This window comes from Hippopotamus amphibius, chromosome 2 (assembly GCF_030028045.1).
Source record: "Hippopotamus amphibius kiboko isolate mHipAmp2 chromosome 2, mHipAmp2.hap2, whole genome shotgun sequence".
NCBI lineage: Eukaryota > Metazoa > Chordata > Mammalia > Artiodactyla > Hippopotamidae > Hippopotamus > Hippopotamus amphibius.
The window spans coordinates 23,183,719-23,204,191 of NC_080187.1; the positions used below are offsets into that span (position 1 = coordinate 23,183,719).

General features: G+C 39.2%; 2 protein-coding genes and 1 pseudogene across 7 annotated transcripts in view; 2 read left to right on the forward strand and 1 right to left on the reverse strand.

Annotated features, from left to right (window-relative positions):
• The window catches only part of ECPAS (Ecm29 proteasome adaptor and scaffold), a 104,441-nt gene extending 97,943 nt beyond the window's left edge, over positions 1–6,498 (forward strand). For all 6 annotated transcript variants that reach the window (XM_057720463.1, XM_057720465.1, XM_057720464.1 and 3 more), the window contains 2 exons: positions 1,891–1,962; positions 3,389–6,498. In XM_057720463.1, coding sequence (XP_057576446.1) covers positions 1,891–1,962; positions 3,389–3,528 — 212 coding nt within the window. In that variant the 3' untranslated portion in view covers positions 3,529–6,498. The remainder of the gene's footprint in view (positions 1–1,890; positions 1,963–3,388) is intronic.
• Positions 6,499–10,010: 3,512 nt separating this feature from the next.
• LOC130846530 (tricarboxylate transport protein, mitochondrial-like) lies at positions 10,011–10,659 on the reverse strand (annotated as a pseudogene).
• Positions 10,660–16,337: 5,678 nt separating this feature from the next.
• On the forward strand, positions 16,338–17,357 carry LOC130846568 (olfactory receptor 2K2). Its single transcript, XM_057724890.1, has one exon. The coding sequence runs from the start codon at positions 16,407–16,409 to the stop codon at positions 17,355–17,357; it is 951 nt and encodes a 316-aa protein (XP_057580873.1). The 5' UTR covers positions 16,338–16,406.
• Positions 17,358–20,473: the final 3,116 nt, after the last annotated feature.

The following is a 20,473-nucleotide window of genomic DNA, read 5'->3' on the forward strand; positions in this document are numbered from 1 at the left end:
GGCATGTGGGCTTCTCTCTAGTTGTGTCGCATGGGTTCCAGTGCACGTGGCCTCTGTAGTTTGTGGCACACAGGCTCTCTAGTTAAGGTGTGTGAGTTCAGTAGTTGTGGCATGCAGGCCTAGTTGCCCCACAGCATGTAGGATTCTAGTTCCCCAACCAGGGATCAAACCCATGTCCCCTGCATTGGAAGGCAGATTCTTTACCACTGGACCATCAGGGAAGTCCCACCACTTACCTTATTATTTGCCGTTCTGTATACCTACTTTTTCTTGAACCATTTGAAAGTATATTGCTTACATCTTGCCCCTTTCCTCCTAAGTTCTTCAGTGTGCTTTCTTTTACATCACCTTAGTACAGTTACCAACTTTAGATAGTATAACATTGATGCAATATTTTTTACCCATTCATATTCTAGGTTTTCATTTGACTCATTAATGTCCTTTATATAATTTTTTCCTCCCCTCCATTAAGGAATCCAGTACAGAATCATTTAGTGAGTTTAGTTGTCACATCGTTTTAGCCTCCTTTCTTCTGGAACGCTTCCTAAGCCTGTCTTATATGTATATATGACATTAGCAATTTTGAAGAAAAGCCCCCCCTTCCCCCGTTTAAAACTAGAGTGTTCCTCATTGAGTGTTTGTCTGATGGTTCCTCGTGATTAGATCCGGGTTATGAATTCCCAGTTGGGCTGCTCCATAAGTGACGTTGTGTCCTCTCACATCAAGAGGCACACAGTGTCCATCTGCCCTCGTTGGCAATGTTAATTTTAATTACCTGGTCAAGGTACTACTCAGTTTTCTCTGCTGTATGGTTACTATTTTTCCCACTTCCGTCTGATAAGCAGCCTGTGGGAACACACTTTAAGACCATTAAGTAACCTGCTCTTCAGAACTGTGTCTTCTAAGCAGTCTGGAAGAAGACACTTTAAGACCATGCAGATATACTGCTCCTCTTCAAAATATCTCCCCTAGTCTCAGCACGCAATGATGGGTTTTTCCTGAACCAGCTTTTACTAAGATGATTTTCCAACTTGAGCACTTCTTCCATATTTACCATTTAACAGTTGGCATACTCTCATAAGCAAGGTCCCTCCCTCTCTTGAACTTTTAATCTGTTATCCATATTGATTCATGGATTCATTTATTTTCCCCTTAGTTTATAATTATTGTCCTTAATTAATTTGTTGCTCAGATTATCCCAGATTTGGCCACTGGAAGCCTCTTCAAACTGACTTCTGTGTCCTGTTGCTGACTCACCACCGTTCTTTTAAGTGCTTATGTACTTTGTAGCATGACAGCATGTTATAAGCTCGTCTTGTGCTTTCTTTGTCTCCGATCTGATTGTGTGTTAGTTTTTTCGGTAAACAATTTCACCATGAAGTAGATGCTGTGTCTAGAGTAGACACCAAGGAAGCATATTTCAGTTGTAATTCTTAGATGTAGCCACATGCTTTTGGATAAAAAGAACTAACAACTGAGAAACTAGTCTTCACAAGGTCAGATCCCAGCCAAGTGTCCCCGAGTTGGCCTTATCCCTGCGTGGTGTAGTGTTCTTTGGTAAAATGAAGAAGTCATGCAAACCTAAAACCTTTCTTAGGTATCCTGTGAAGTCGACTTCTAAAATGGGTGCTTTAAATATTGCCATTTGTTGTGGAGATTGGTATATTTGGCTGCCAGCATTTTTTTTCTAAGAAAGAAAGGTGGACATGTAGCACATTTCAAATATTTGATGATAATTGGCAAAGGGAAGCCTCCTTAAGAACAGGTGTATCTTTCCCTGAATTTATCATTTCTGAACGTCTTTCTTTCAGTAACATTAACTTAATCTTAGATGTTCTGTTTGTAAGACATGTAAAACAAATAACGTGAACTATATGATTTTCTTCTTAGAAAATAAGACCTACTCATCTGTGAGAACAGAAGCTTTATCTGTGATAGAATTGCTGCTTAAAAAACTTGAAGGTGAGTTTTTGATACTTCTGATTGGAGGACCAGAAAGCCAGGGGGCTTTATGGTGTATGTTTTAAGAATTTTTTTATTTTCTGTTTTTGTTTTTAATAAGCATATACTCCAGAATATAAATTAATACGTATGTGTACATGGAAGTGGAATATACATAGCTAAAATCTTTAGATTTTATAAATGTTAAGTTTAGTACTCTTTTATCTTATATACCTTTAATGCATTATGAAGCTGTGGTTACCTCAATAAAGTTTTGGTTTCCATTGTGAATCTTGAGTTAATCTTGGTTAATTACAGCATGCAGCTGACAGTGGCAGAGTAGAGCTCACTGTATACATGTAAATAAACAGAATGACACACTGAAAAGTGGAGTTGGGAAAACATTTAACAAATATCTACCCGAGTCATCAAATTTGATAGCAGTTTTCTTAATCCTATTTTTTTTCTGTTTTCCTTTTTTTAAACCATCTTACAAAGAAGCAGATTTCATCTAATGGTCTGTTCTGTCACTGGTAAAAGAAGACTGTTAGCATTTTCTCCAGTGGTGTATCTTATTCTGATTTCAAAAGGAGGCCTCTTTTTTCTTTTTCCCCTTTTTATTATTTTAACCCCATGGATGAAGAATGAGGAAGATGGACGTTTTCTCTAGAGCCTTGTATATTTGCTCTTTCTCCTTCTGTCTATCTTTGCTTATCAATTAAAACACCTCTCTCAGGGCTCCATAAAACAGGCCATTTAGACTTAGCAACACTACACAGCTCATTATCCCTTTTTTGCAGTAGAATAGCTAGACACTTAGATGTCTCTGATTTCTCACAGTTTGCCAAATATGCATGGATATGTTCTAGATGAGGAAAATGAGGCTAAACAGTGAAATAACTTGCTTGACACCACATCACCAGAAAGAATCAGAACCTCATAAACAAGATTTAGGATCTTATATACTTTCTGAATTTCTAAAATTTTGAGTATGCCAGTAGTTCTCTGATGCTTTTCTTAAAGGAGTGATAAAGTGTCATCTGTTCAAACTGTCTTTGTAATTATGAAATTTATTGAGGAATTTTTTTTACTGAGCATGTCTTATAAAGATGTATTCAGCTCAGTTGCTGAAATGGCTTCTTTGTTACTGTGTGCCCCGCCTCGATACTTCCTGCTTCCTGCTTGGCTTCAGGCTCCCTTCATTCTCTTTGTCCCACCAGCTCTGGGGACAAAGGATGAAACTCCCTGATAGGCCCTCAGGTTATTGTCAATAATTAGGTTTTGAGACAGCTATTCAACCTGTGATCATTATATACAGAACCAAGGGTTTGCTTTGTATTTATTTTGGAGGTAGGATATGTGGAAGAAAAGCAGAAAGAATAGTTTTGGATTTTCTGCTTGCTTCTTCAATAAGGATTCTTTTGTTGTTCTTTCTCTTTCCATTCAGAATCTAAACAGTGGGAAAGTTTGACATCTGAATGCAGAGTGCTCTTGATTGAATCTTTAGCAACTATGGAGACAGACAGCAGACCTGAGCTGCAGGAGAAGGCATCATTACTGAAGAAAACACTTGAAAATCTGGAATAAATTAGAAGGAGAAGCAACAAACAAGTGCCATGTTCTTTGGGGGTTGAAATGGTGGTATTCTTTGTGGGGAAAAGTAAAGATTAATCTGTAGCATGCATCATTCCTTGGCTGAAATAAAAAAAAAAAAAATGCCTTAAATTTTGTTCCTTATTAGCTTTGTTTTACTTGATGTTTTAAAAGTATCTGGGCTGAATAAGCTAAATGGAACCTTGGATATATGAGAGGTGGTTGTAGGTGAAACTGACAGAAATAGCTGTTGAAAGAATTAAAGCTGTTATTAAAGGAATAGACAAAGTTGCAGAGGAAGCTGCATAAAAATCTTAGAACTGCATCCAAATTTTAAAAAGTTATTTCAGGAAGGGGCTCTATAAACCACTTAGTTTAACCCCCTTCTTCATACCTGAAGAAACAGGCTGTGAGATGATGTAGCTTCCTTTCGGAGGCCTGTGCCGAGTGTGTGATTGATGACCTGCCCAGGACACTTTCCTTTACAACCTGCTGCCAATCAGTGCTAACCCTGGCCTACATGAGAAACTCCCAAGATGCGATGGTACAGCAGTCCTGGCACCAGAACTGAACTGACCCACTATGTAAGCACCATTGGATTCTTGACATTCTGAAGCTGAACATTGGCTTGTCATTTGTTTAGATGATTGGTTTTTAGAAAATTATCACCTACCAACTTTACAGGTTGAGAGGCAGGGAAAATTCCGTCTTCATGTATTCGTCCTCCTTTTATAAGCAGATGAAGGTAGAGAAAGTTGTTCATTTTGTCTGTATCTGTGGTTACGTATTTTGCAAAACACAAACCAATAATGAAATCGTGACTGCTTTGGTTTAGACCATTTATAATCTCAAAATGGTAAAGACAAAATTTTCTACCCACTTTTATGCTAACAGTATGACTGTGGGATAGAAAGGAAAGCATTTTAATTAGCCTTCTGGGAATAACATGATACCATTCAAAGTAAATAACTGTAGCTAGGGTTTCTTCCTTTCCTTATACTGCTCATGCCTCTGCCTAAGGGTGTAGGGTAAGGGGAAAAAAGGTTTAACGTAAGTGTTTATTAAGGTAAAAGGAGAACTCTCTAGCTGACCTTGGATTCCAAGCACAAAATTGGCTTACGCTCAATACTGACCCCTTAACTGACATTAACACCAGGGAGGACACTCCATGCTATTATTTTTGGTGGTCTCTATTAACCAAAGTATTTAACATTTTCTTGACTGTGACCCATAGTAAAACTTTTTGCATCATGACCCAGAACAATGTGTGTGTGTGAAAGAGAGAGATTGGGCAGGAAGGAGGGAGAGAGAAACAGACAATGAATATAAACTCTTAACTGAAATAAGATGTTGCGTGAAGTGTTACGTACTATGTGTGATCTGCTCTGATCCCTCCCTGCCAACTCTCCACCATTTTGAATGCTCTTCAAACCCACTAAATTCATTTCCTGACTCATAAATGGGTGGTTATTTATAGTTTGAAAAACACTGCCATTGATAGTACCTAAACCTAGCTGTATGTGCTATGTTCTGGGGTGGCTTCTGATTAGAAAAGGGGTTTACAAATGAAAACTTAAGTGTTTATTACCAAAACACCCTCTTAGATGATACTAAATATAATTGTTTTTGTAGCATCATGAATTTTAAGTAAACTATCATGGACTTCCACTTGAGAGTGGTGTTTGCTTGGGGAAAAAAAATCAACTCTGGATATTTTTCAGAAAGCTTATGTCCTCATAGGACTTGGTGTTTTCCAGACCCGTATCTCCCCCTCCACTAAGTGCCCTCTGACTTTCATTTACAGTACCTGGGATGCTCTTCCTAGGCAAGAGTGCTATGTAGGTCAGGTATTTTCAGAAAGTAAGAGTGTAAGGGCAAGAATTGTGCTCTTGGCCCGTATCAAGTTTGAAACCTCATCAGATTTTATGCTTTTTAAACTTTTTGTTATTCAATATTGGGAATTTCCCATGGTGCTGAGAGAGGTGCTAAGATACTTGAACCTTAGTGCTTAGTGCTACTGAATTAATTTGTTTTAGTTTTCTAAGCACATTTCTAAGTTTTACACTTACTGCCTTCATCTTGACCAGCCGTCACTTGCACAACTAGTAACGTTAACCATGGTCTCCCAATGCAGCTTGTGTTGGTGTGCTTGTGCACACACATATATTTAAAAGAGTTAATAACTGAGAGTTTGCAACTGTGGAGTGTTGATATTAGTGAACAAATGGCAAAAGGACCTGTGAACATTTACATCTTTGGCCTTCATTTTCCAAAGCTATCTGGAACAGATTATTTTTTCCCCCTAGGAATATTCAGTGCTACTTGCTACATAAGCAACTGATTTAGAGAGTCTACTGAATTCCTCATTCCTGGAATACATATCGTCACACTAGATATGTCATCACAAATTTATCGATACGTGAAAAGGAGGTACCTGAAACTTGGCAATTGGAAATCAAAGTATAAAATTGTCTTTTTGGTGGTAAAGAGCAGCCATTTCTTTAATTGTTTGTGTCCACTTTACAATTGCCAGTGTATCTGCCTGTAATACAGTGTACCTGCACAATAAAACTGATTGCCACCAAATCCTCATTGCTTTACCCTTCCATCTTTCACTTGTATATTCACTAGTGAGAAAAGAAAAGAAAAAAAAGATGTGACCTTGTTGGTCTGTGCTCTAGTAGCAATTGCACTGTGTGAATACTGTCTACCCATCGGGGGAAGTTTCTATCTGCTGCTGCCACGATATATTCATGCTGCTTGCGAAGTACAGGGAGTTATTTTAACACTGGCACTCATTGTAATGTACAAACTGTTGTTAAATGGATGTATATGTAACAGATTTTTGTATTTTATATGCAAACTCTTCATAGAATCTTCTGCAATATGTACTCAGCTAGCTAAGCATGTGATAGTCTTGAAAGGAAAACTCTTCCCATGCCCAAGAAGATATTAAGTGGTAAATAAAAGCTGCATGATTAGTTCTTTGAAGTGGTGCATTAATTTTTACTAGTTCTGTGGGAAAATAGTTCAACTTCCAAGGCATTGCCTAATTATACTTTGAAGGCCAGAAAAAGGCCCTACTGCCTGCCATGTTCTGAGCTACTTCTACCAAGCAGAAATTGTTGGCTTAACTCTCTGGGAGTTCCAAGGCAAAACAGAAACAGAGGCAAGACACCTGAGTAATCACTGTTAAATACTTGGAGAGAAGCCATCATTGAAAGATTAAATTTTTTGATAAAAGTAATCCCCGATGAACACATAGAAATAAGCAGTTCTGCTTTTGATTAAGATTAACATACATGGCTATGCATATAAAATATCAGAGCTGTAGGTGCATCCTATGTTGTAAATGGCCAAATTTTAGGCTGTGGAAGATACGCTTGAAGGTGAGAGATACCTTGCTTTTTCTCTCATAGCAGCTAACAAGCCTAAGCTGCTCCGTTTCTGCTATGCTTTTCTTCCTTTTTCCCTTCAAGCTAGTTCCAGATTATTTGATTAGAATAACACTTGGTTTTTAAAAAGTGGAAAACCCACAACTAGGAATATGAAAAGCACTAAAGGAAAAATCTCATTGGTAAAGGCAAATATACAGTGAAGGTAGTAAATCAACCACGTATAAAGCTAGTAGGAATGTTAAAAGATAAAAGTCGTAAAATCATCTACATCCACAATAAGTAGTTAAGGGATACACAAAACAAAATGTAAAATATCATGTCAGAGGTAATGTGGAGGGGGGTAAAAGTGCAGGGTTGTTAAAATGCATTCAAACTTACGGGATCTGCAACTTAAAATAATGATGTATATATACCAATTGCTATATATAAACCTCATAATAACCACAAACCTAAAAGTCTATAATAGATACACACACAGAAAAGAGAAAGAAATCCAAGCATAATACCAAAGATAGTCATCGAATCACATGGGAAGAGAGCAAAGAAAAAGGAACAAGAAAGCTACAAAAACAACCCCCAAACAACGAAATGTCAAGTGCATACCCATCAATAATTACTTTACATGGACTAAACGCTCCAATGGGAAGACATAGAGTGGCTGAACGGATACAAAAACAAGACCCATTTTTATGTTGCCTACAAGAGACTCCAGATCTAAAGACACACAGACTGAAAATGAGGGGATGGAAAAAGGTGTTCCATGTATGTGGAAACGAAAAGAAAACTGGAGTAGCAATAGTTACATCAGAAAAGTTGACTTTAAAACAAAGATTGTAACAAGAGACAAATAAGGGCATTATGTAATGATCAAGGGATCAATCCAAGGTGAGATATTATATAATTACAGGAAATTCTAGAAAAGGCAAAACTATAGTGACAAATCAGATCAGTAGTTTCAGGCATGAGGTCAGGGGAGATTGACTTATTTTTAAGAACTTCTATTGAGATACAATTGACATACAATAAACTGCATATATTTAAAGTGTACAATTTGATATTATTTTTCTTATTAGTAATGTACATATGGCAATCCCAATCTAGGGGAGATTGACTTTAAATGGTCACAAGAGAACTTCTTAGTTGTTAAGAATATTCTATATCTCAATTACGGTCATAAAACAAATTATGGCTCTCACTTATTTAAAATAGCTCTCCATTTGTCCAAAAAATTATATTTAACCTACTTAATCTGGCATAAAAAACATTTATGATATTACTGCCTACTCTTAACAACTTGTAAATTTATGTTTCTGCCTGACTCTTTTGTCAGTCAAAACAACTTTCAGATGCAAGAGTGTGCTAAGCTAGAAGTTCTGTGTTTAGAAAATAAGGCTTCTTGAGACCTTTTTCACCATCAATTCCAGTGTGCGCTCTGGAATCTTTTTTGAGTCATCTGGGGAGAAGCCTCCATGGGCCCTCTGTTCCTTTGTGCTCACATAATTCCATCATGAAATGTATACAATGTGAGTGCTTTTAGGTGTTCTTTTTCATAAGCAGCTCCCAATATTACACTTTAAATTCCTTGACAAAATAACTTTCTCTTTGAATCCCTAGAGAATATTTATTCATGGAGTGTATCCTATCTTTTAGCTGGTTTTACCAAAGCTTTTAATTCTGTGATCAGCTCACCAGTTCTGACCCCAGCTTGAATAAACTCCTGCCTGAAGGAAAAAAAGTTTCTATTCCAAAATACTTACCAAGTTCATACTACCCAGTCTCTCACAAATATTACCCTTAAATAGTCTGAATTCCTGACTCTAACCCAGACTCCATGAAATATAAGAAAATGGCTATTGTCTTAAGGTACTAAGTTTTGGCTACTTTGTTATGTAGCAAGAGGAAACATACTTCTGATAGTAAATTTTCATACTTTTTTTGGAAAATCACTGAAAATCTGTTAAAGGTGACAAGCATGTTCTATCACTTACCGTTTTCACTTCTAAGTATGTACTCATGCACAGATATGTACCAAAAGATACACATGCAGGTTTGTAACATTAGTTGAAGTAGCCAAAAAGCGGAGCCAGTTAAAATATCTAACAACAGAACAGTGGATAAAGTATGTTACGATCATAAAATGGACTATCACACAGTAATAAAAAGTGGACAAACTGAAGCCACATCAACATGGATCTTGCAAGCATACTATGGAGAGAAGGAACCCAAGCACACCATAATGTGTACTGTCTGAGGGCATAAAATCAGCAGGTCTATGTGCACTCTAGAACGTGTACGTGTATTTGTATATTTTGTTGGGTGGGTGTTCTATAGATGGTGTGAAATCTAGTTATAGTGTTGTGCCAGCCTCCTACATCCTTGTTGATATGCTATGTAGTTTTTTTTCTTAACCAATTATTGAGAGTTCGGTATTAAAGTCTTCAGCTATTACTGTTGAATTGTCTAGTTCTCCCTCTAATTCTGTCAGTTTCTGCTTCGAGTGTTTGGGGCTCTTCTTTTCAAAAAAAAAATACATATATATATATATTTATAATTGTTATGTCTTCTTGATGGGCTGACCTTTCTATCATTATTAAATATGGGCAACTTTTTCCTGTTTCTTTGCATGTCTCATATTTTTTGCTGTTGTTGAAAACTGGACATTAAAAATAATACTATGTGGAAAATCTGGAAATCTGATTCCCCTCCCATTCCAGAATTTGTTGCTGTTGGTGTGTTCTATTTGTAGTGACTTCCTGAACTAATTCTGAAAGTCTCACTTCTTTACTGGACCTGACCACTGAAGTCCCTGCTCAGTCAGCTGAATGGTCAGCTAATGACTGGACAGAGATTTTCTTAAATGCCTTGCACCAACGAGTTCCCCATTCTGGTAGCTACTGCTGTTCCTCCGTTAGCCAAAGCTCAATTATCCAAGACTGTTGTGTTTATATGACTTTAACTGAATTTTGGGGAATAACAGAGGGAGTAGAGAATACCTAAGAGCAGCCGGCAACCTAAGATTCAATATGAGCTATCCCTATTTTTATAGATCCTTAGCTTTTCCTCGCAGACCCTCAGGGTTCAGTCCGTCTTCCACCCTTTGTTGAACAACTTCACCACCTCATCGTAGATGATGAACACGAGGGCTACGTCTAGGCAGACCCGCCCTGGGCGGGGACGATGCCACTGTACAATTTCTTGAGCCCCTCATTTCTCAGAAACTGCGAGCAACTGTCCACGTGTTCAGTGTTACTGCGCCTCCCTACCCTGTATCCAGTCTTGATCTCTTCCAGAGGCGTGTTCTCAAAGACATTGGCTGCGCTCGCGATAGGTTGAAAACCCCGCGATATCAGCGGTTTCAGGGGCCCGCTAGAGTTGGGCCCTGGGTACCAGTTGCGATGGAAACTACTGACCAAGAAGCGGATGGTCTGGTGGGATCCCGCGGCTGGAGGCCGTGAGAAGACCTCTTCAGCCCTTGTTCCCGAACAATGTCCCTGACCCCATGGAGGTATCTTTTGTAGTGTGGGTTTAGGGGAGGTCTGGGTGTGGATGAACTTCACCTGCGTGGTCTCCATGGGCACACGACCACCACGGCCTCAGCCTCGTGGGCGCCCAGGCCGCCCAGCAGCCCGCGTGCTGTCCGCGGTCCCTGGGCCTCCCACGCGTGGGTGCTGAGGAACGCGACCATCCTGGACCTGATGGCTGTTTTGGGGCTGGAGCCGTTGAGCGGGGAGGAGGCCTCTGTGCAGCCCGGGGCACCTGGACGGCGAACCTCCTGCCGTACTCAGGCCGGGTGCCCAGAGACCTGGCCGTCCGAGTGCGCTTAGGGCTGCCCCTGTGTCATCATGTAGCCGGTGGGGGAAGGTGATGCAAACTGCGATCCGCCCCATAGGCCGCCTGCGGGGACCAGGGACCGGCTCCTGAGACCCCTGCCACCCCCCGCCCCGGATTTGGCGGCGCCTGAGCCGCTGGGAGGCCTAGCAGGTCCCCACGCTCCACCCCCGTTGTCCTGGCGAGGCACTGGTGGGGCGACACGCAGGGCGAGCCCCTCCGAAGGGGACTTTTAAAAAACATATTTATGATTAGGCATTTAGGTACCCCAAATATAAAAGTATTGTGGAGAGTCTTGCAGCCGTTGATAATTCAGTGACTAAAAATTTAATATTTGTGGAAGAAAAATAAAATAGCTTAGTAAAAAAGATTAAAAAAAATTTATTTTATTGAAGTATAATTGGTTTACAATGTTGTGTTCATTTCTGCTGTACAGGAAAATGATTCAGTTTTTATATATATAGTATATATATAGAGACATACATATACACATATATACATATATATGTTCTTTTTCATATTTATTTCCATTTTGGTTTATTACAGGATACTGAATATAGTTCCCTGTGCTGTACAGTAGGACCTTGTTGTTTATCCAGGCTGTATATAATAGTTTGCATCTGCTAATCCACAACTCCCAGTCCATCCCTCCCCCACCCTCCTTCCCTTTGGCAACAAGTCTGTTCTCTGTGTCTGTGAGTCTGTTTCTGTTTCGCAGATGAGTTTATTTGTGTCATATTTTAGATTCTGCATGTGATATGGTATTTGTCTTTCTCTTTCTGACTTACTGCAGTTAGTATGATAATCTCTAGGTCCATCCATGTTGCTGCAGATGGCATTATTTCCTTCTTTTTTATGGCTGAGTAGTATTCCATGGTATCTGTGTACCACATCCTCTTTATCCATTCATCTGTTGGTGGACACTTAGGTTGTTTACATGTCTTGGCTATTGTGAATTGTGCTGCTATGAATATAGGGGTACGTGTATCTTTCTGAATTATAATTTTGTTGGGATATATGCCCAGGAGTGGAATTGCTGAATCATATGGCAACTCTATTTTTAGTTAGAAAACATATTTTTTTGATGAACTATTTAAGGGTAAGTTGGAGGGTAAGTTGCCCCTTTAATACCAAATACTTCAGTATTTAACAAGAACATTCTCTTACATAAGCACAGTGCAGTTATGAAGATCAAGAGATTTAACTAAAAAAAAAATGAAAGTAAAAAAAAAAGAAAGGAAACCACTGCATCACCAGGGAAGTCCCCTTGGCTACTATTTTTAAGCAATAGGAAATATCAAGTCCCTGATACCATACTGTTTCCTAATGCACAGCCCGTATTCCAATTTTGTCCATTGTCCTAATAATGTCCTTTAGAGCTAACTTTTTCCTGGTCTAATACTCAGTGCTGGGTCATGTGTTGCCCTTAGCTGTCATGTCTCTTCAGTCTCCTGGAATATTTCCTTAGCCTTTTTGTTTTTCTGTCTCCTGACCTTGACATTTCTGAAAAATACAGACTGGTTATTTTGCGGAGTATCCCTCAATTTAATTGTCTGGCTTTCGCTCATGGTTAGATTCAGGTTGTGTATTTTGGAGAGGAATACCACAGAAGTGATACTGGGTCCTCAGTAGAGGCATGTGGAGTCAATATGTCTCATTATTGGTGATGTGAAGGTGGTTATCTGCTATAAAGCTATTATTGTCTTGTTTTTGAAATTATTAAGTAGTCTTTGGTGAGATAGTTTGACATCATGTAACTCTCCTGTCTCTCATCCAACTTTTACCTATGCAACTATGATATTTACATTTAGCTACTGTAACACTGTAATGATAATCTATTACTATGACAGCCTAAACCTTGATTGATGATTTTCTAACTACGTCATTTTTCTATGTTTATATTTTGGAATCCTACTGTAAGGCAGACTCCTCCTTCTTCCTTCCCTTCCTGCCTCCCTCCCTCCCTTCCTTCCAAAAGAATTCATGTGTTCTTATTTCATTCTCTGGATTAGAATCCATTTTTACAATTATTTATTTTGATGCACAAAATATTCTGTCCCAGGCCTGGCCAATGGGAGCCTCATCAAGTGGGCCCCTGTAGCCTTTGAAATATCTCAGTTGTTCTTTGCATACTTCCTTGTGTTCTAGTGCAATAAGGTACTCCAAGCTAATCTTGTCCTTTTCCTGCTCTAGCCTTGGCATCAGCCATTTCTCTAAGGAGCTACATTTCCTTTTAGTTGAGAATTGCATTTAGAAACCAATGCGTGGGTGGAGGTGTGTCCATTGCTTTAAGGCTCTCTTAGTATGTATAATTGAATAAAAGTTCTGATCCCTTGTTGGGACAAGTGGCTTAATGAGTAAACTTTCTTCCTTTAATCTCTGAAAACTAGAGAGCAGTTTCACAAGTGAAAAAAAAATACATGCCTTAGAATCCAAGGATATTTTTCTCTATATACTGTTAAGTATTCTACACTGTAACCTTTCCAGAAAAAAAATCTTGTTATGGCTAGGTTGGACAAGGAGGAGTAGAAGACCCAGTTTTTATGAGTTTTTGAAATTATTATGGGGAAACTGTGATTCACTATCTGTCTCAATTTTTAAAAGTTTGATATAATTGGATCTTTGGGACATTATCCCTGAAGGATCTGAAGTTTCAAACCTCTGCAGTTTATAGCTGCTGAACTTTAAATTGCTCAGGGACAACAGATATTCCCCCACAACAACAGATGATTTAAATTTGCATGGTGTTTCAGTTGTTATACTTTGGCATTTTTAGTTACTGAGGTAACAGTCAATACTTTGGAAAGAAATGAATTACATTGTTGGCTTTTACATAGTGTGTTGAGTGTTTTTAACATGGATGCATTCATTCTTGCACATAACTAACTTTATGAAGTATATCATAAACAATATTTTAATTGGAATTGGTGACAGGGAATTCAGTTTTTCTTGGCTACTATTTTTGTTTTTTATAAATTTATTTATTTATTTTGACCCCGTTGGGTCTTTGTTGCTGCACGCAGGCTTTCTCTAGTTGCGGTGAACGGGGATTGCTCTTCGTTGTGGTACACAGGCTTCTCATTGTGGGGGCTTCTCTTGTTGTGGAGCACAGGCTCTAGGCGCACAGGCCCCAGTAGTTGTGTCACTCGGGCTCAGTAGTTGTGGCTTGCGAGCTGTGGAGCGCAGGCTCAGTAGTTGTGGCACACGGGCTTAGTTGCTCCTCGGCACGTGGGATCTTCCAGGACCAGGGCTTGAACCAATGTCCCCTGCATTGGCAGGTGGATTCTTAACCACTGCATCACCAGGGAAGTCCCCTTGGCTGCTATTTTTAAACAATAGGAAATATCAAGTCCCAGGCAGCTGGGCTGATTTCATTCTAAAAAAACTGTTTTCTAGTCTTAAGAATAGCACAAAACATTGTTTTTTTGAATCATCTCTTGCAGTAATATAATGAAATTTTTGTAGGAAATTTGTTAAATATAAAATCTGGCAGAGAAGTCCCTAAGAAATCATCTCTTAAATAACAAATGAATATGAACTAACTACTGGAATGTAGCCAGTGGGAAGTTACTGTATAACAAAGGGAGATCAACTTGATGATGGATGATGCCTTAGAGGGCCGGGACGGGTTGGGTGGGGGGGAGTCGAGGGAGGGAGGGAATATGGGGATATGTGTATAAATACAGCTGGTTGACTTTGGTGTACCTCAAAAACTGGTACAAGAGTGTAAAGCAATTATATTCCAATAAAAAAAAAAAAGAACTAACTACTGGGATATAGGAATAATTGAGCTCTTAGGAAGAAAAGCAAAAACTCTGCATACTCAGGTACCAGAGGGCAGTAGTACTGACAAGTATTCTCTAGAATATTCAAAGAGTATTGAGGATTACTGATAATGTTTGGATCTCAGTGTAAACTACGGGAAGTCGGATGACTAAAACAGGAAAAAAAAAAGGATTTGCTAATAGGCTGGATATGCGTTACAGTGGGGGAGAGGTCAGAGATAATAATGTAATGTAATGAATGAAAAGTGTGTGACAGATATCATGCCCCTGTTATAGGGCCATGATATAAGGTATTGCCCACAACATTATTATTTTCACCATCACCATTTAGGCCAGGTTTTTAAATATGAAGAACTGGGAGACAAATGATAATAGTGACTGAAATTGACAAGTTAGGGATGAGAAAGTGAAGACTGAACTATTGTAAGGTAAACTGGGGAGTTTACCTGTGAAAGAAAAAGCAAAAATAGGATGGTGATTTGCATACATGGCAGGACAATGCAGGGAATTTTTAAGAACAGTATATTTGAAAATAGAAAGGAAAGAACTAGCGGGGAAAGGAAAAAGATTGGTGGTGGTAAAGAGCGATATCAGTGCATGAGTGAGGTAAGTTTTTGTAATATAGTTTTTGGGGGATTAATAATGTGAAATGTAGAAAAAAAGAAATAAAACCTTAACTGTCTTGTATATAATTAGATGATCTATAACCTTTTTTTTCCGATTATATTCACTAGTTTGTTTTATTTTTAAATTCTACAACTAGTGATTCATACAGTATTTGTCTTTCTCTGTCTGACGGATTTTACTAAGCATAATACCTTCCAAGTTCATCTGTGTTGTTGCCAAGAGGTTTTAAGATAATTTTTAAAATTTTATTTTATTTTATTTTATTTATTAATTAAAGAAAATTTTTTTTGGCCCTGCTGCATGGCTTGTGGGATTTTAGTTCCCTGACCAGGGCTTGAACTCAGGCCCTCGGCAGTGAGAGCATGGAGTCCTAACCACTGGACAGCCAGGGAATGCCGAAGATAATTTTTAAAGGGAGTTTAGTTTCTACATTTCTTGGCTATTCATGAGCTTTAATGTATAATAAGAGTATTGCCTGGGTATAATGTTTAGAACTATTTACGTAGTCACAAAGGTATGGGTCCCAATAATGAATGAAACTGTGCAGTGGATGTAACAGTGTTTAAGTGAGGTGGGTTATTTTGTGTGACTTGTAAACTGGCTCTTACATAGAATCAGAATAGGTAACTGCAGTGCTTCAAACAATGTCATCTTTTTTGAAACAAGTGTATGGAACTCCAAGCTGGGAAGGACAGAGTTCATTTAGACCCAGTACTTAATAGGTGTTAGTTTAAAGCTCATTTATTTGTTCCTTTCAACTTCCTCCTCTTCTTCCAGTGAAGACCATTACTGGTTTCTATTTTCACAAATGTGCTTTCTTTTCCTCATTTATTTGACTTACTTTTCTAACTAGTGCTCAATAATTTGTTCAGTGTTCTTTCATATTTTTCATTACTTGATACTTTAAAATCTTTACTGAAAACCTGCTGTGTGCCAACCAAAGGATTACCAGCTGAGACTCAAATATTAAATGTTTATTCTTGTTTTCAAATTCACTCTTTTCTAAATTTTGTTTTGAAAGAATCAACTTTTTCTGTAGATCAAACCTGTTTCCCCTCCTCTTAGATTGATAGATACATTGTCCTATGATTTCTTGTGGTAAAATTGTGTTTATAATAGTGAAAATAAGTTTGAAAGTGTTTTCCTCAGTGAACATTATACTTTATCCATCCTTTATGTCCTCAGATGAAATGAATATGATAATATTAGAATATCTAAAGGTGAAAGGAAGGAAATGCAAGGGGAAAACGTCACCATTTGGAGCTTTTTTTTCCTGGAAGGTTTTTCTAGATACCCAAAGTTAGAGATTGTCCTCTTTGTCTTCAGCCTTGTAATGTATCTGATAACCCTCTTGGGCAACAGCACTCTTATTTTAATCACTGTCCTAGATTCATGCCTTCAAACTCCCATGTACTTGTTCCTTGGAAATCTCTCTTTCATGGATATTTGTTACACATCTGCTTCTATTCCCACTTTGCTGGTGAACTTGCTGTCATCCCAGAAAACCATCATCTTTTCTGGGTGTGCTGTACAGATGTATCTGTCCCTTGCCATGGGCTCCACGGAGTGCGTGCTTCTGGCCGTGATGGCGTATGACCGTTTCGTGGCCATTTGCAACCCGCTGAGATACCCCATCATCATGAACCGGCAGGTGTGTGTGCTGATGGCTACTGTCTCCTGGGTGACAGGCTCTCTGACAGCCCTGCTGGAAACCAGCTTCGCCCTGCAGATACCCCTTTGTGGGAATCTCATCGATCACTTCACGTGTGAAATTCTGGCCGTGCTGAAGCTAGCTTGTACAAGGTCACGGCTCATGGACACAATCATGCTGGTGGTCAGCGTGCTCCTCCTGCCCGTTCCAATGCTCCTAATTTGCATCTCTTATGTCTTCATCCTTTCCACTATTCTGAGAATCAGCTCAGCAGAGGGAAGAAACAAAGCTTTTTCTACCTGTGGTGCCCACTTGACTGTGGTGATCTTGTATTACGGGGCTGCCCTCTCCACGTACCTAAAGCCTTCTTCGTCAGGCTCACAAGAAATAGATAAAATCATCTCGTTGCTTTATGGAATGCTTACCCCTATGCTGAACCCCATAATTTACAGTTTAAGAAACAAGGAAGTCAAAGGTGCTGTGAAAAAAGTGCTGGGCAAAGTATACTTGCAGCAAACACAGGAAAATCTCTGACTGGGTGCCTGCAGTTTTATCAGGGGTGTGCTCCTGGCAGAACTCACCAGAGAGATTCAAGACAATATACTCACCCTTAGAACACTCACTTGAACTTGAGTTCTGTCATCTTACAGTTCGAAGATAGGTGTATGCAGAGTGACTGCCTATGGGCGATGTAGGTTCCAATTTGCATTTAGTAGTAATTTCTATTTTTTCTGCCTTATGGTTGTGAGAAGTTTGGGGCTATCGGGTCCTCACACATTTGCTCCAGAAGGAAACGTGTATGAATTTAGAGTCAGTGAATGTTGGTGCCAGAAGAAATTGTCTATCGTCTCTGCCTTAAACCCTTTCCAGAATGAGGTGGGAGCATAAAGAACCAAAGAAACAATAGAGATTGGCCTCGGATACCTAAGGGAGAAAACAGAATCACTGAAAAATTAAAACACTGGCTCACTATCACACAGGTGTAGAACTGGAACTGCAACCCTCATCCTCTGGACTTCTTCGCCAGACCTTGTTCTACACACAGAGTGGCTCCCTAATTATCCTTCCTCATTCAAAATTCCTCATTAAAACTCTTGACTTCCCGAGTAAGGCAGCAATGCCTACTTGATTTGCTCACCTGCCAGCCTTGCTTTTCTAAGCACCTAGATATTTGCACAAATTGTGTGCGAAGTTTCTATGCCAGTATACCACCCATACACTGATTAGGTGTTTCTTTAAATGTGTGTTTGTCTTTTTTCTTCATTGGATGATTGACTTCACAAAGTCATGGATTCCTGTTATTTTGTACCTTTTGTGTTTACAGCAGTCATCCAGTAAACTAATAAATTTATCAGCTTTCAACCAATCTCTTTATTTGAGAAGAAAGTACAATTTGTGAACATGATGAAGAAGAAACAGCATGAGCAATGAGGTCTGTTGCTTTGTAAATATCCAACAAATACAGAGACAATATTTACATTAGTTGTTTTAAATCTTTTATTTGTATGAAAATAGTGCTTCTTAAGGATACAGATTCTGGGCCCCTACTCTCAGATATTCTGATTCAGTGGCGGGGGGATGGGGATGGGGGGGTGGGGAGGACAGGTTCTGATAGCCTGCACTTATAAAAGATCCCCAAGAAATTCTGACATAGGTTATGAGATGACCATACATTGGGAGACATTATTTCCAGTGAAAACCTATCATTCCAAAAGAAAAGTGGCAACAGCTCTTACTTATCCTTTTTTCCCTTTCCTTTTATTTTTTTCCCCATTCTTTCTGCTTCCGTGTGTACATTCTCACTTGCCTATCTCCACTTCTACAGTAGGGAAGGGGAGAGGGTTTTGAGTGGAGGAAGGTTAACCCACTTGACAAATTTCAAAATATGAAAGACCTGAAAAGTTTTAGTATTGGACATTGAGTTCTGGATTGTTTAACCCTTAGACCATTCCCTTGGATCTAGGGCTTCCATTACATGTTCCTGAATGTATTACCCACACAGAGAGACAACTGAAATAATCCCATGGCAAAATTCTGGTGATGGAGCAAGGGGACAAATTTGGTGCCAGATGTTGCTGCCAAGACATATTTGACGGAGGGGTATGGAAACAAGCCCTGAGTAAGTGGTTTTGGGATGGTAGGGGAGAGCTGACCAGGAAGCTTTCGTCCTGGAAGTAATTCTTTTCCTCCTAGATGCCGCAGCCTTTTCACCCTAACTACCACACTCATTTCCTGGCAATTTCAAAATCATTTCGAAGTGACATTCGATAGTAGGCTTTTATTAGAGTAGCAGAGCTGGATTTTATATTGGAATAGCACAAACTGTCTGCCTCCTAGAGTTAGCTGTAGTATGTGTGGTACCAAATATAAAACAGGAAAACCCGGAGTTACAGAAGTAGCTAAAATCTTTACTGCAGAGAATGAGCTATGAGAATTTGAAGACAGACTGAACACCTTAGTAATTAGTGTATCAGCTTTGACACAGGGAACTGGGCAAATCGATACGGGTCACCGAAGCAGGTTATAAATGACCCTGATGTCAGAAGAGGACCCAGGATGGAACCCAGGCAGATATCTCCCTAGTAGCTCTTGGCTAAGAGATTAGGAGTTACAGTAGTTACAGCTGTATGTTACATAAAGTTGCTGTGAAAAACAGGCAAATATAAATATAAATGTGTTTTGTATATTACAGGCAATACTAAAGTTAATTATTGGCAAATGGTACACTCTGTCCTTTGGGTTAGATTCCATCTCAACTAGTACTGATTACAATCATTAGCTTTATAGATTCTCAGGGAAGGGATCTTTGTCAGGTATCATTAAAAACAGGACTATATTTGACAGAGAAGGTAAAACCACCTCTGACAGAGAGTCAATTCCTGAATGAATGATATGACCAGATTTATACTTTAGAAAAATCAGATCATGTCACTTCTCCATTTAAATCCCTTAGCGGCTTCTTGTTACCCTAAAGCTTGAGGTCCTTAAGATGACATGCACAGACTTTCATAATCTGATTACCTACCATTTGCATCCTTTGCTCTGGAAACCCCAAATTCCTTTTATTTCTATAAAGGTATTGTGCTCTGTCTTGCTTCTTTTATTAAAAGCATTTATCACAATCTGAAATTTGATAATTATTTGTGGGTTTACTTGTTTTTTTTTTTTTTTTTTTTTGGTTTACTTGTTTAATGTCTCTCACTAGTCTGTGGATTCATTGAGGCAAGGAATGTATCAATTTCATTTACCAGAATGAATGTAGACCCAAAGCTTAGCGCAAGGTCTGGCACAAGGTGCATACTTTTTGGGAAGGACAAAGTGCTCAGTGAATGTATTTGAATACAAATATATGTGTATAATAAACTTTTTAAAAAATGTTTTGGGTGCATTGGGTCTTCACTGCTGCGCGTGGGCTTTTCTCTAGTTGTGGTGAGTGGGGGCCACTCTTCTTTGTGGTGCGCAGGCTTCTCAGTGTGGTGGCCTCTCCTGTTGTGGAGCACAGGCTCCAGGTGCGTGGGCCTCAGTAGTTGCAGCACGTGGGCTCAGCAGTTGTGGCACTTGGGCCCTAGAGCGCGTGGCCTCAGTAGTTGTGGCTCGCACGCTCTAGGTTGCACAGGCTTCAGTAGCTGTGGTGTGCATGCTCAATAGTT